Here is a 12,490-nt window from a genome sequence, read left to right on the forward strand (position 1 = left end):
GGCCAGGGGCGCCCTCTGCTGGTATTGGCAGTAAAATGCCCCCTAAGGAGTCTCTCAAAGCCTAGAAAGCGCCTTCCTGCCTTGTCACAGAGGCCCTGGGCTCAGGGCGGCCAGCCCGCCAGCCGGGGTCTCCCTCCTCACTTTGCGTCCCTGAGCAGGTTCAAGCCTTCGACAAGAAGCTGGAGGAGATGAGCAACCAAGTGTTGCAGTGGCAGAAGCAGCACCAGAGTGACCTCAAGATGCTGGCAGCTAAAGAGGAGCAGCTCCGTGCCTTCCAGGAGGAAATGGCCGCCCTGAAAGAGAACCTCCTGGCAGATGAGAAGGAGGTGGGCACTCCTCAGCTTCCGGTCACTTCCTCCCAGACCCTCCCAGCACATCCACGACCACCTGGATACTAGACCAAGCTTGGTGGGGGAGGGGGTGCCTAAGAGCAAGGAAAGGACACCCCCAGCCCACTCTATTCAGTACAAAGTAGGGTCTGGGTGCGCTAAGGCCCACAGCAGTTGTCTCAACCCAACTGTCTTCCTGTGCGTTCGTTGATAGAGATAGTGAGCGAACAAAGGCCCATTCCAGAGAAGACGTGCCATCTCCATGTCAGGAATACCAGCCATCCCTGACTTAGATAACCCCGTGGGCAGTCCTCCTCCAGAGCCCATCCTGACATTTTCACTTACCCTGCAGTAGAATCTGCTAAGAGATCTTTGAGCATGCCTTATGCCCCGGTCCCTGAGCAGTGAAGTTCATGGCAGGATCTCTTGGTGTAGCCACAGGACCTTTGCTTGCATTAGAAAAAAAGGCATCCATTCCTCAAGATATTTTTTCTTCCATCTGTTAAAAAATTGGCTTAACATATTGCTTTTTAAAAGCAAGATGTTTTAATGCCTTTGCACAAAAATCATTATTGTAAGTATACACATCTACTTTGTCTCTACTATAAACAGTGCCCTGCTCAGAGATGTCACCTTTGTGTGCATGCACTGCTGGAGGTAGAGATGCTGGCAGGTCCAACTCTGGCCTAGGGGTTGGTCAGCAGAACCAATGTTTCTTCTTCCAGGAAGAGAGAAGAGACCTGATTTGGGAGTCGGGTGGTGACAGGCCTATGCTCCTCCCCCTCCCCAACCATCTCATTTTCTTCTTGTACCAAAGCCTGCCTGTGTGCCCCAGCGGTCTACGGCTAAAGACACCTGTAGGCTACACCGAGAGAATGATCAGATTATGTCCAACATGGAGCAATGGGCAAAAGAGCAGAAGTAAGTAAGAAATTATAAAGTAAGGCAGGGTTCCAAGGCCTGGGCTGAGCTGAGAAACTGCACACGTGCCAAAGAATAGTGTCACATACACACGCACGCGCGCGCGCGCGCACACGCACACACACACACACACTGCCCTCTAGGGAAATGAATTCAGTAATAGCCCACATTCAAGAGCTGGGAATAAGATGGAGGGGGCTCAACTCTTCAGGCAGAATCAGGATGACCTGCTGGCTTAGAAACAGAGCAGCTCCAAGATAAAAGGGATGCTTTGCTGTAGGTTAGATTTCCTCTCCCCAACCTGGAATCTGGCTTCCCTGCCTGGATCCCTTGAACTTACCTGAGATCACAGTGATTTTGCATAGTAATTGAGAATGGAAGTTTCCCTCAATTGCCAGGTGCTAGTGAGGCTCTAGCTCTGGGGAGTGGGTAATGAGCTAGAGTCTAGGGCTCAGCAGACACCTTGCTGAGAACACCAGCCTCCTAGCCATCCAACTCGTGCTCTTCCTCATGGGGGTCTGAGAACTTTCTCTTATGGATTTTATTACAGGATCGCCAATGAGAAACTAGGAAACAAGCTCCGTGAGCAGGTCAAATATATTGCCAAGCTGACTGGTGAAAAGGAGTAAGTCATCCCATACCACGCAGGCTGCTGTTGGGCCCTAAGGAGAAGGGTCAGCCATGAGCCAGGGCTGGCTTTATCATTAAATACACGCATCTAACCTCAGGGAAGGGCTGGGACTATTGAAAGATTCTGGGTCATGAATCTGCATTTATGTGACCTTGGGCGCATCACTGCACCTCTTTGGGCCTTCCCTCACCAACAATACAGAAAGGGGTTACTAGTCTCTATGCCCCTTCCCCGTCACCTGCTGTGATTCTCAGGGAACAAAAATGCTAAGAAGGAAACAGGACCTGAAAGGCAGGGTAGAGGCTAAGCTGCTGTAACAAAGAGACCTCCAAAAGAAGGAACAGAGAACATGGAAGGACCAACCCTAGGAGGTGAACAGTCCAGGTTGGTGGGGTTCCTCTGTCCCACGTGGTCATTTGGGGACCTAAGTTCCTTCACGTTGTTGTTCCACCCTCCCCTGTGACCATGCTTCATCCTCATGGTCAAAGGTGGGTCAGCAGACTGTGGTGTGGGAGGAGTGTCGGAAGTTTGGGAACAGAGATGAAAGTATGGATGTCTAAAACCGAGATTTCAGAGATGGTATAGTCACAGATAATGACAAGCTCTAGAGCAGTGGCTCCCAACCCTTTGGCAGGAAGCACTTAGAAAATAATCACATTTGTTTGGCACGGTGGAAGAACTTGGGATGAGCTGTTTGTGACAAAGTTGACCAACCAGTGGCTGCCCCAAGAGCTGAGGGTGTCCACATCTCAGCACACCTAGAACCCACTCATCAGCCCCAGGTGGAAAGCTCTGTTCTGAGCTGTGACCATAGGATGGTGGCTGAGTTTAAGGAGAGGACAAGATCATTGGAATATAGAAGTCAAGGGACTGAGAGGCTTGGATAGAATGTACAGGATGTTGAAGGCATTGGGAATGCTGACAGGAGTGGGCCAGAGAGAGTGGCAGAGAGCCAGAGAACGAGGGCATGGTGAGGACCCCACCTGCAGGCCCAGTGGCATATGGAGTGTGGCGATGACACAAGGAGCTCCAGGGGTGTCTTCAACACTGGCCAGGTTTACAGAGAGCAAGAGGGCAAAGCACGGGCCCAGCAAAGTTCAGAATGAGTTCTTTGATTTCCCTCTAGAAAAGACCATGAAATTTTTCACTAGGACAAAAGCATTTCCTAAAAGGGATTAGCTGAAAGAGAAACTGTAAAAATCTGAAGGTAACAGAGCATCTCAGGCTTTTTCTTATGATGTGCCAAGTTCCAGGAAGTTCTGTTTCACAAAGAACTCATTCCTGAGTTTGAACCTATTTGAAGAAAAGCCATCTTTTAATAATAATAATAATAATAATAGTAATAATGACACAAATAATATTTATCTGTTACATGTGTGAAGCACTGTTCTAAGTGCTTTATATGTATTAATTTATTTAATCTTTATAAGAACTCATGAGTTCAGTACCATTAAAATCCCCATTTATGGATGAAGAAAGAGAGGAACCCAGAGACTAAATAACTTGCCCATGGCCTCAGGAAAAGTAAATGGCAGAACCAGAATTCCAACTTGGGAAGTCTGGTTCCAGAGCCCATGGCCACCCACTGCCCTCGACATTGGTTTGGAGAAATATGACCAGTTATGGAGCCACAGGAGATATGTTAAGTTCTTTCACCTCGCCTACATCACTGCTACCATTTCTTCATCCGTAAGATGGGGACAAGTTTACCCAAGCTCTCAACAGAGCTGGGATCCCCTGTGCTCTCAACCTTCCAGCAAAGGGAGGGGAAAGAACTTGGCTTTGGCATCAGAACCGGATGAGAGTGTTTCCCAGGCACAGCCGGGACAGCCCGGGCACATGGGATTGTTCATGACAGCCCTACAGCTCTTCAAATCAAATTCCTATCTTTTGTCAAACTGGAGCTTTATATGAAGTGCAGGAGGCAGATGAGACTCAACTGTCCCCATCTGACACATATGAAAACAGGCCCTGAGTTGACATGACACAGTGGCTCAGAAGTACTGGTTTGGGGTCCACCCCGACCCTGGGCCTGGGCTTCTTCCAGGGGATACACATAGGCCTCCATTTCTATGGAACATGAGAGCACCAGCTCTGAAAGGGCTCGGATGTCCATGGCCCTCCTCCCTGGGGTGCCTTTATCTGCCCCTTCCAGTGGGAAACCAAGATACTGAAGCAGACCAAAGAACTCCTGTCCTTCCCTCTCCTTCCCTAGCCACCTCCACAATGTAATGGTCCATCTGCAGCAGGAAAACAAGAAACTGAAGACTGAGATAGAGGAGAAGAAGCTGAAAACTGGACACCCAAGGCTATACACCAAAGCCCTAGGCCCGAGCACGATGGAGCCCATACAGAGGGGAAAAGTTTGTGCCACCTTGGGCTTTAGGGGGACGACCCAGGACGTGAGCCAAAGAATGGACATCACCAAGTTTGTCGGGATACCCCACTGCTCAGGTATGTCTGCCATTTGTCTTTTGCTACTTATATGATGTCATCTTTCTTAGTCCCATGGTTCAAAAAAATAGCAACAGCCTGATATTATTTTTCAAGAAGAGATCACTGGATTGGGAATTCAATCCCCAAGTAGGAACTGGGGGACAGACCTTCTGTTTAGCCACTCTGGACCCGAGATCACTGTTTCCTCATATGTTGTGGGAACAGGTGAGTGAATTAAGACTTGTTCTGATCTAAGACTCTTTGATGATAGCCAAGTGCATCATATCTCAGACCTATCCCTTCCCCTGACCCAATCTCTTTTCGGGAGTGTGGGGACAAGAGGGGAACAGGTAGAATAAACATCTTCCTCCTATCATGTGTTCTGAAAACCCCACAAGAGCACCCTGATCCCCTGTACAGCATGGATCCATAGCTGCCTTTTCTTTCATCTATAGACCCCATGTTACCCCAGAGGGAAGAAGTCACCCCACAACTGAGCTGCCCGGCCATGAGGAATCATCTCATTAATTTCTCCTCAAATCAAGACTGTCATTTCCTCCCTGTTCCCTCAGGTTCCTCATATTGCTAGAATCAGCACCTTGCCCTGGGCAGCATTTCCACGTACGTTTTTCAGAGGACAGTGATTTTCTGCCCCTCTCTCTTGACCTGGATCAGCTCTTACAGGAATGCATCAAGGTCCCTGCCTATTTTTCAAGATGCTAACATTTTATTGAGTTTTGTCCACTTTCTGCAGTGGAGTGAGCATTGGAACCATACTACCATCTCCAGACCCAAACTCTAAAATAAAGACATGAGCATAGCAGTCTCAGTGAGCTCTTGGCGTCTTGCAGACATCTCTGCCCCTTTCAGCCCCCTACAACATGTTCATCCCTGTTTTCTCTGGATTCTAAAAGACATAGTCTCTTTCATATATACGGACAGCTAAAATTCCCAAAGCAAGATTCTGGATTATCTGGATTAGTTTTTAAACCAGCAAGAGATAATTAGCTCCCCCTTTATTTTTTCCATCTATCTGGAATTTAAGAAAAAAAATCTTAAAAACCTCAAAAAGGAAAGTAATCCTGAGACCTACAAGAAAGGAAATGAGTGATGCATTTTCCGAGCAGAGGAGGGAGATAGCCATCTGCTTTCTTTCCGCCATATTACATTTCTCCTTTTAACAATTTTATTTTTCTCCCCAGCCAGCTCAATACAAGTAAAATTCCATTACAACAAACTCCAAGGACAGCTAAACTATTTTATTGTGGTAGGATTTTGTTAAACTGAATACATGTCTGGAATTTATATTCTTGGTCTGTAGGAAATTGAGAGAAATAGCTACTAAGGTAAAGTAAGAAAAAGAAATGAAAGAGTTTGTGTCTCAGGGTAGGGGGGCAGGAGAAGTGAAGAAACCCACTAGTTGGTAAGGATTCTTAAATATTCTTGCCTCCCTCCCCAGCCAGACAAAAGCTAAGACATGTTATATAGCATATCCCTGCCAGAACTTGGCGAGGGCAAATACTCGAAGTGCAGCATGGGGCAGGGGTGATGGGCATCTCTGATAGTCTCTGCTGTGACAGTTGTTGTCTGCTTTTTATGCTTATTTTTTACTATGTACCCCCATCGGGTTTAGAGTAAGGATATATTTTCCAGAGGAAATAAAAAGTGAAGAACCTGGTACTAATGAAATGACTTCCTGCTTCTAGCCTGTGACCCCTTTATTCAAACAAAATTTCAATGTCATTGAAATCCCCAGTATAGTCTACTAACAAAAAAAAAAGGCATTTTGTCTCTATATTTATGAAAAGGTATCATATATGTTGGCCAGAGACAATAGTATCTGGATACTTTGCATATGGTACATTTTTTCAAAGTTATTTTTCACTTCCTGTGGTGTGATTACACCAGAGCACAGCTGGTAGTGAGTTATGGGAAGCAAAGGGGCAGCAGAGCCGGAAAAACACAGATATGTCACCCAGCCATCTGGCCTTGCAAGCCCAGCCAGGGAGGAGATCTGATGGGATAGAGGGGTTGAACTTAGGGAAATGTAGTTTCTCTAAGGATAAGGCAAAGGGCAGGAAAGCTAACTATAATTATTTAAGAAATAACCAAAGGGGTTTCTAAAAGGTAGTCTGAACAGCTGATAATAGAAACAGTCTCTGTATGATACAGTAGTGCTAGATTCATGTCATTATACATTTCCCAAACCCACGGAATATCTAACACCAAGAGTAAACCCTCATGGAAACTATGGGGTCTATGGGATAATGTGTCAATGTAGGTTCATCGAGTGTGAAAAATGAACCACTCAGGTAGGACGTTGATAGTGGGGAGACTGTGCTTGTGTGGGAGCAGAGGGTAAATGGGAAATCTTGGTACTTCCCACTCAATTTCACTGCGCACCTACAACTGCTCTAAGAAGTAACCAAAGAAAGGAAAGAAAAGAGTTATGAAGCTAGGACTGACTTTAGCCAAGGGGATTGTCGGTAAAATAAGTGCTTCGGCCACCCAGTGGGAAGATGTCACTCAGATTCTGATACCTGGGGCCCACAGAATCCTTTGCAGGAGATCCTCTTCTGCCCACCTGGAGTATCATTTCCTCCCCCGAGCTGAAGAAACCCAGAGCAGACATCAGCCACCGCAACCTGCCTCCCTAATAAAGGGAAGGAGGAGCTCTCTGCAACCACCGTGGTGCCCCATAAGCACTTGGCTTCTGAGCCTTCTCTACACAGCCCAGCTGAGAAGGAAGCTTTCTGACAATGACAGGACCTGGCAAGCAAGCTCTGGGGTCCCTAGAATGAGCCCCATCTCAGCCTGAGACCCTCAACTGCTGACACCTTTAATGTGTCTAAAGTACCATTACCATCAACTAGGCATTTAAGGAGAGATGCATGTGACTGAGAGCAACAGGGGGCCCCGTAAAAATGTCCAGTTGAGCAGCCTCTCTGTTCCCTCACACCAGGAAGCCTGAAAGCTGGTCTCCAGAACCCACTTCAGGGCTGTTGTCACAGACATGCTTTGTATCTCGGCAGGGTAGGGGGGTTCGGTTATTATCTGAGGAAGAGGTGGTAAGAATCAGATTATTAAAGCTGGAAGGAACTTTAAGGTGGATCTGAATGGAAAAGGTCCGTCATTTAAAGAAAACATGAGAGTCAGAGGTCCAGACAGACGCTTGTGCGGAATTCCCAACACCAAAACAGATTCGGGAAGCGTTGCTGGGGGGCAGGGATCCTCCCCACACAGCCTGTGGCTCCTGTATGTGTCAGATGTCCTTGCCAGGGGTTCCTTGTTTCTATTTTTATTTTTATTTTTTTTAAGCTTTTATTTATTTATTTGACAGAGAGAAAGAGGGAGAGAGAGAGGGAGAGAGAGAGCACAACCAGGGGGAGCAGCAGGCTCTCCGCTGAGCAGAGAACCCGATGTTGGGCTCGAACTCAGGACCCTGGGATCATGACCTGAGCCGAAGGCAGAAGCCCAACCGACTGAGCCACCCAGGTGCCCCTGTTCCTTGTTTTTAAATGAGAAGGCTGGGTTGACCCATGGTTTTTATAACCTCTGGCTTCGTTTTTGTGACCTAGGGAACTTCAAGGTAAGTTCGTGACCAAGGTCACACAGCCTGTTTGTTAGTAACAAAGCCATATTCACTGGAACCTCAATTTTTGCCCTGTTCTGTTGCATCCCTAGCCCAAGTCTGTAACTAGATCACATACCCAGCTTACTTCTCTCCACAGAGCAGGTAGACACGTTCTGCTAGCCCTCCAAACCGGTGCCAAGATTAGAAGCCTTCCCAGACGAGCAGCCAGAAGCCCTCTCTTCACTCCAGAGCCATGAAAAGTCAGTTTCTACCTGAATTCCCAATAAAGGCAGTTAGAGGTAAAAAGAATGGAAGTAGAGGTGGTAGCTGGTGCTGGCTGGCAAAGCCAGGCTTCCAAACTCATCCATAAAACTGACTTAAATTTTAAATTCACATCCCAGGAACAAAGTGAGAAAGGGAGTACAATAGTCAGCAGCATGACCCAAGAGGCTGGAGCTGAGCACCGCTGGCCTGGGATCAAGGTGCTTCTGAGCCCCAGGCCAAGCCCATCAGTGATTCAGCCCCAACACAGAACCTTGCAACCAGCACGCCTGGCAGAAGCTCCCCCACCGCCCCGCACAGGGGATCATAAAATAAGGGCCATGGGTGATGCAAAGGGCCAAATACCCAAAAAGCCACCTCAGCAGATATAAGCTGCTTAACAAGAGAAAGGACTAGATGATCCAACAAGGATCATCTTTTATGTGAAAATCAATAAGCAATATTTTATGCTATTTTTGCCAATACGTCACCCTTTTACCTGCAAAGTAGAAACTTCTGCCATTCTGAGCAATACAGCAGCCAACCCACCCCTGGGGAAGGGCAGAGGGTGCGCGGCTGCTCACCTCCTTCCCACTTGACCATTTGGCCAGCCTTGCCCTGCCCACCAGCCTGGGGAAGAGCAAGGCACCCTCAGAGTTTGGCCTGCCCAGGGCCCCAGGCCATTATCATTCCCTGCCAGCTATGTCCCACCCTGCCAACCCTCCTCAGAGAGGCGCTACCTGGAAAACAGAAATAAGGCGAGCTGAGGTTTTAGAAGGATCCACCCAAGGAAAGTCAAGTCGGAGTCCTGCCCATTTTGTTATTTATTACGTGATTTAGGGCAGTGAGGGAAAAAGGAACAGTCTGAAATGCAATAACATTTTACAAACAATAAATTTATTTCCAAATCCTGAATTATAACCAAATTACAATTCCCTCTAGCTCTATTTTGCTGCTTTACACAGAATTTAAAAAACCATAGTCACGGCCAAGTCATTTATATACCAAGCGTCCCAGGAATGGTTTATTTGGATACAATGGGTCCGGCCCCCTCTCACGGCCTTGGCAGCTCTCAGCTGCCCCGCACCCCCTGCCTGCAGTGAGGAGCTCCTCCTCCCTCTGTTGCTGAGCTGGCCCCTGCAGGACCTTCCCCCAGGGGCCATGATGTACAAAGATGAAAGCGCGCAGATGAAAGGGTTTTGTGGCAGGCCCTGGGTGCTCTAGCCACAGGGCTCAGGACTCAATACGTGGCTGCATCCTCTGCAGGGAAAGCTTCAGCTCAGAGCCCAAAGCGGGCTGGCGTGCGGCGAGGGGTCATGGGTTCCCCTTGCTCCTTCCGGCCTGGAGTGTAGATCTTTGTAGACCTGGAGACACAGAAGGAGAGATGAGGAATCATGCTGCTGCTCACTCCAACCAGGATATACAGGAGGACAAGGAGCCCGAGGCCTTGCTGCTTCTAACTGGTATGTGAGCAGGCTTTGGGACTGAAGGGTCTCCTCCCCCAATACATTCCCAACCCCGCTGCCGTCCTCATTTGTAATGGGAAGCAGAATAAAATATCACCTCATTCTGATATCCACCAAGGATAGATTTTTTAACAATCCCTTTCATACCTACTAAGTGAGCTATGGAGGTAGTCTTCCAGCCACCTCACCAGGCTGCCACTCCACCTGTCTAATAAAGAATCTAGCTGGTCTTTGTCCCCAGGTCCTGGCAGGCGAGAATTCTACCAATGAACCACCCATGCACCTGTCCCCAGGTCCAGGGAGGTAATCTCTAAACCCTTGGGATTTCCCAAGGGACTGAATGTCTCTGTTACTCCTGGTGGGCCCTCAGACCACATCTGGTAATTTCTCCTAACGAGATGATTCAGGATGAGGGCTGTATTTTGAGCCTCGTGGTCAGCCCAACCTCTGTGGAAAGAAGGAGGCTAGAGAGTGAGTCAATCACATGGATGCTTACTCAACCATTCATGCCCATGAATGAAACCCCAATAAAACTCTGGACATTGAAGCTCTGGACACTGAGGCTTCCCTGGCTGGCAATGCTCTGTGCACACTATCACGCACCAACATGCCAGGAAGGTAATGCAGCCCTGAGGACAACGGACGCTTCGTATGTGGGACCATCACAGACCTCACTCTCTGTGTCTCTCCCTTGGGCTGGTTCTGATTTGTATCCTTCGGCTATAATAAAATCGTAATCATAAATAAGAGTACTTTCCTGAGTTCTGTGAGTTACTCTAGCAAATTATCGAATGTGGAGGAGTCCAAGGGGATCCCCAAATTTGTAGCAAATTGGTCAGAAGTGAGAGTGACCTTTGGCAATCCCCCAACTCGCAGCTGGTGTCTGACGTGAAGGCAGTCTTAATGGAGAACTGTGCCCTTCACCTGTGAAGTCTGACCTAACTTCGGGCACCAGCAGACACAGAAGCCCAAGGCTCCAAGGCTCCCCTCCCATCCCCACCATGATTTCCAAGTCCTCGCTTGTCAGTGAAGCTGGAACTTCTCCAGACCACCGCAAGCCTCAGTACAACATGACAGTGACCAGGCAGATGTATCACCACCCGTGACAATGCGTCTGGAACTCCTCCCATGCCTCCATGTGGGACCGGTCAGTTTCTGTCCCCATTCAGCCCTACGCTCAACTTCTCTTAAATCGCGACCCTGCGTCAGGGTCTGCTTGGTCTCTCGGGCTGGTCCCCAGAACCTCCCACGGACAGGCTCCATCCCAGCCGGGGTCCCGAGGCCGAAGCTCACCTGACACTGCCCAGGGGGCTGCGCTTTTCCTGCTCCTGCCGCCGGGCTCGCAGCTGCTCCTCAGCCAGTGCCATCTCCTCCTCCATGGCAGAGGCTTCCTCTTTGGCCCGTCGGCGGTTCTCCTAGAGAAGAGGGAGACGTACCGGGGAGCGGCAGGTGAGGAAGCCTCGTAAGCCAGGTGCTCTGTTCTCTGGGCCAGCTCCCAGAGCCAGGGCCACATGGCTCCCTGCCCCAACACCAAGGCGGCCTTGTCTTTTGAGGCCGAAGCCTGTTCTCCTCCTTGAGTCAAGCCAGACATTGCACGATTCAGTCCGAACCCTGTCATGTCTCCGCACTCCACTCAATTCAGTAAGCACTTTCACTCTCTTACCAAGTGCACAGTGATGCCAGGAGGTACAGGACACTGGGAAGAGATGACCACCTGGCTAGGAAGAACACACATAAGGAAGATGTGTGCAGGCCCAGCACGGACAGTACTGACAAGAGGGGAAGCAAGAGCCCTGCCACCTTCTGCAGCCCTGCATCCCAGCTCTAGGCGGTGGCCGTCCACGGACAGTGAGACCATGAGGAGATGGAGTAGCGGCTAGAGAACTTCTACTGGAGGGACTGGGCAGAACCGCTGACCAGTCTCAGCATCCTTTCCAAAAGTGGGACCACCAGACCTTACCTTCCTGACAGCATCTAAAAGGATGTTCACAACACCACATGCATTTATGCATCTTTGCCCAAAACAGCTAAACCTGAATCCTATCAGGACTTGAGATTAATTATGAGTTTGCAGAAATAACATGGGATAGAGGCACAAGTTAAACGCCATCACAAAAAAGCAATCGGCCAAATACAGAATGTGAACATTCTACAAGTGACCTGGTTTCTCTGATAAATCAATACCATAATAAAGAATGGGGCAGAACATGTTCTAGAATAAAAGACTTAACACATATAACAACTAATTGTAGTATTTGGATCCTAATCCAAGCAGATCAATCATAAAAAGTTATCTTTGGGATAAAAGGAGAAATATGAATAAGAACTGGAGACTTAGATAACATTAAGGATTAATTCCGTTAAGCAACAACGGCATAAACATTACATCTTAAAAACAAGTAAGTCCTTTTAGAGATGCTTACTCAAGTTTTTACTGGTGAAATAATGTGTCTGAAATATGCTTTAAAATTCTTCCAGGAAAAAAAAAAGGAGTGTGTGGAGGACGGTAGAAATAAGCCAAACCAGACTGACCAATGTTGATCATTATGGAGAGCAGGTGACAAATTCATGATGGCTCCCTATACTGTTTTTACACTTTTATGAATATTTGCACTTTTCAATAATAAGGTGTTTTGTTTTGTTTTTTTAAAGGCCTGGGTAGCTCAGTTGGTTAAGCGCCCAACTCTTGATTTCAGCTCAGGTCATAGTCTCAGGGTCATGGGATCAAGTCCCGCATCAGGCTCTGTGCTCTCTCTCCCTCTCTTTAAATAAATAAATAAAATCTTTAAAAAAAAAAAAAAAAAACGCTAGGCAGACCAAGCAACCAGAGCAGACAGGGGAAATCTTTTTTTTTTTTTTTTTTTTTTTTTTT

General features: G+C 47.9%; 2 protein-coding genes across 3 annotated transcripts in view; one reads left to right on the forward strand and one right to left on the reverse strand.

Moving 5' to 3' along the window:
• The window catches only part of PMFBP1 (polyamine modulated factor 1 binding protein 1), a 42,306-nt gene extending 37,400 nt beyond the window's left edge, over positions 1 to 4,906 (forward strand). Inside the window, exons 16-20 of the mRNA XM_021705538.1 lie at positions 159 to 326; positions 1,147 to 1,250; positions 1,801 to 1,875; positions 4,097 to 4,335; positions 4,890 to 4,906. Coding sequence (XP_021561213.1) covers positions 159 to 326; positions 1,147 to 1,250; positions 1,801 to 1,875; positions 4,097 to 4,335; positions 4,890 to 4,906 — 603 coding nt within the window. The remainder of the gene's footprint in view (positions 1 to 158; positions 327 to 1,146; positions 1,251 to 1,800; positions 1,876 to 4,096; positions 4,336 to 4,889) is intronic.
• Positions 4,907 to 9,038: 4,132 nt separating this feature from the next.
• The window catches only part of DHX38 (DEAH-box helicase 38), an 18,563-nt gene continuing 15,111 nt past the window's right edge, over positions 9,039 to 12,490 (reverse strand). For both annotated transcript variants that reach the window (XM_021703225.1, XM_021703218.1), the window contains 2 exons: positions 10,912 to 11,033; positions 9,039 to 9,516 (listed from right to left, as the gene is read on the reverse strand). In XM_021703225.1, coding sequence (XP_021558900.1) covers positions 9,432 to 9,516; positions 10,912 to 11,033 — 207 coding nt within the window. In that variant the 3' untranslated portion in view covers positions 9,039 to 9,431. The remainder of the gene's footprint in view (positions 9,517 to 10,911; positions 11,034 to 12,490) is intronic.

Source organism: Neomonachus schauinslandi, chromosome 16 (assembly GCF_002201575.2).
Source record: "Neomonachus schauinslandi chromosome 16, ASM220157v2, whole genome shotgun sequence".
NCBI lineage: Eukaryota > Metazoa > Chordata > Mammalia > Carnivora > Phocidae > Neomonachus > Neomonachus schauinslandi.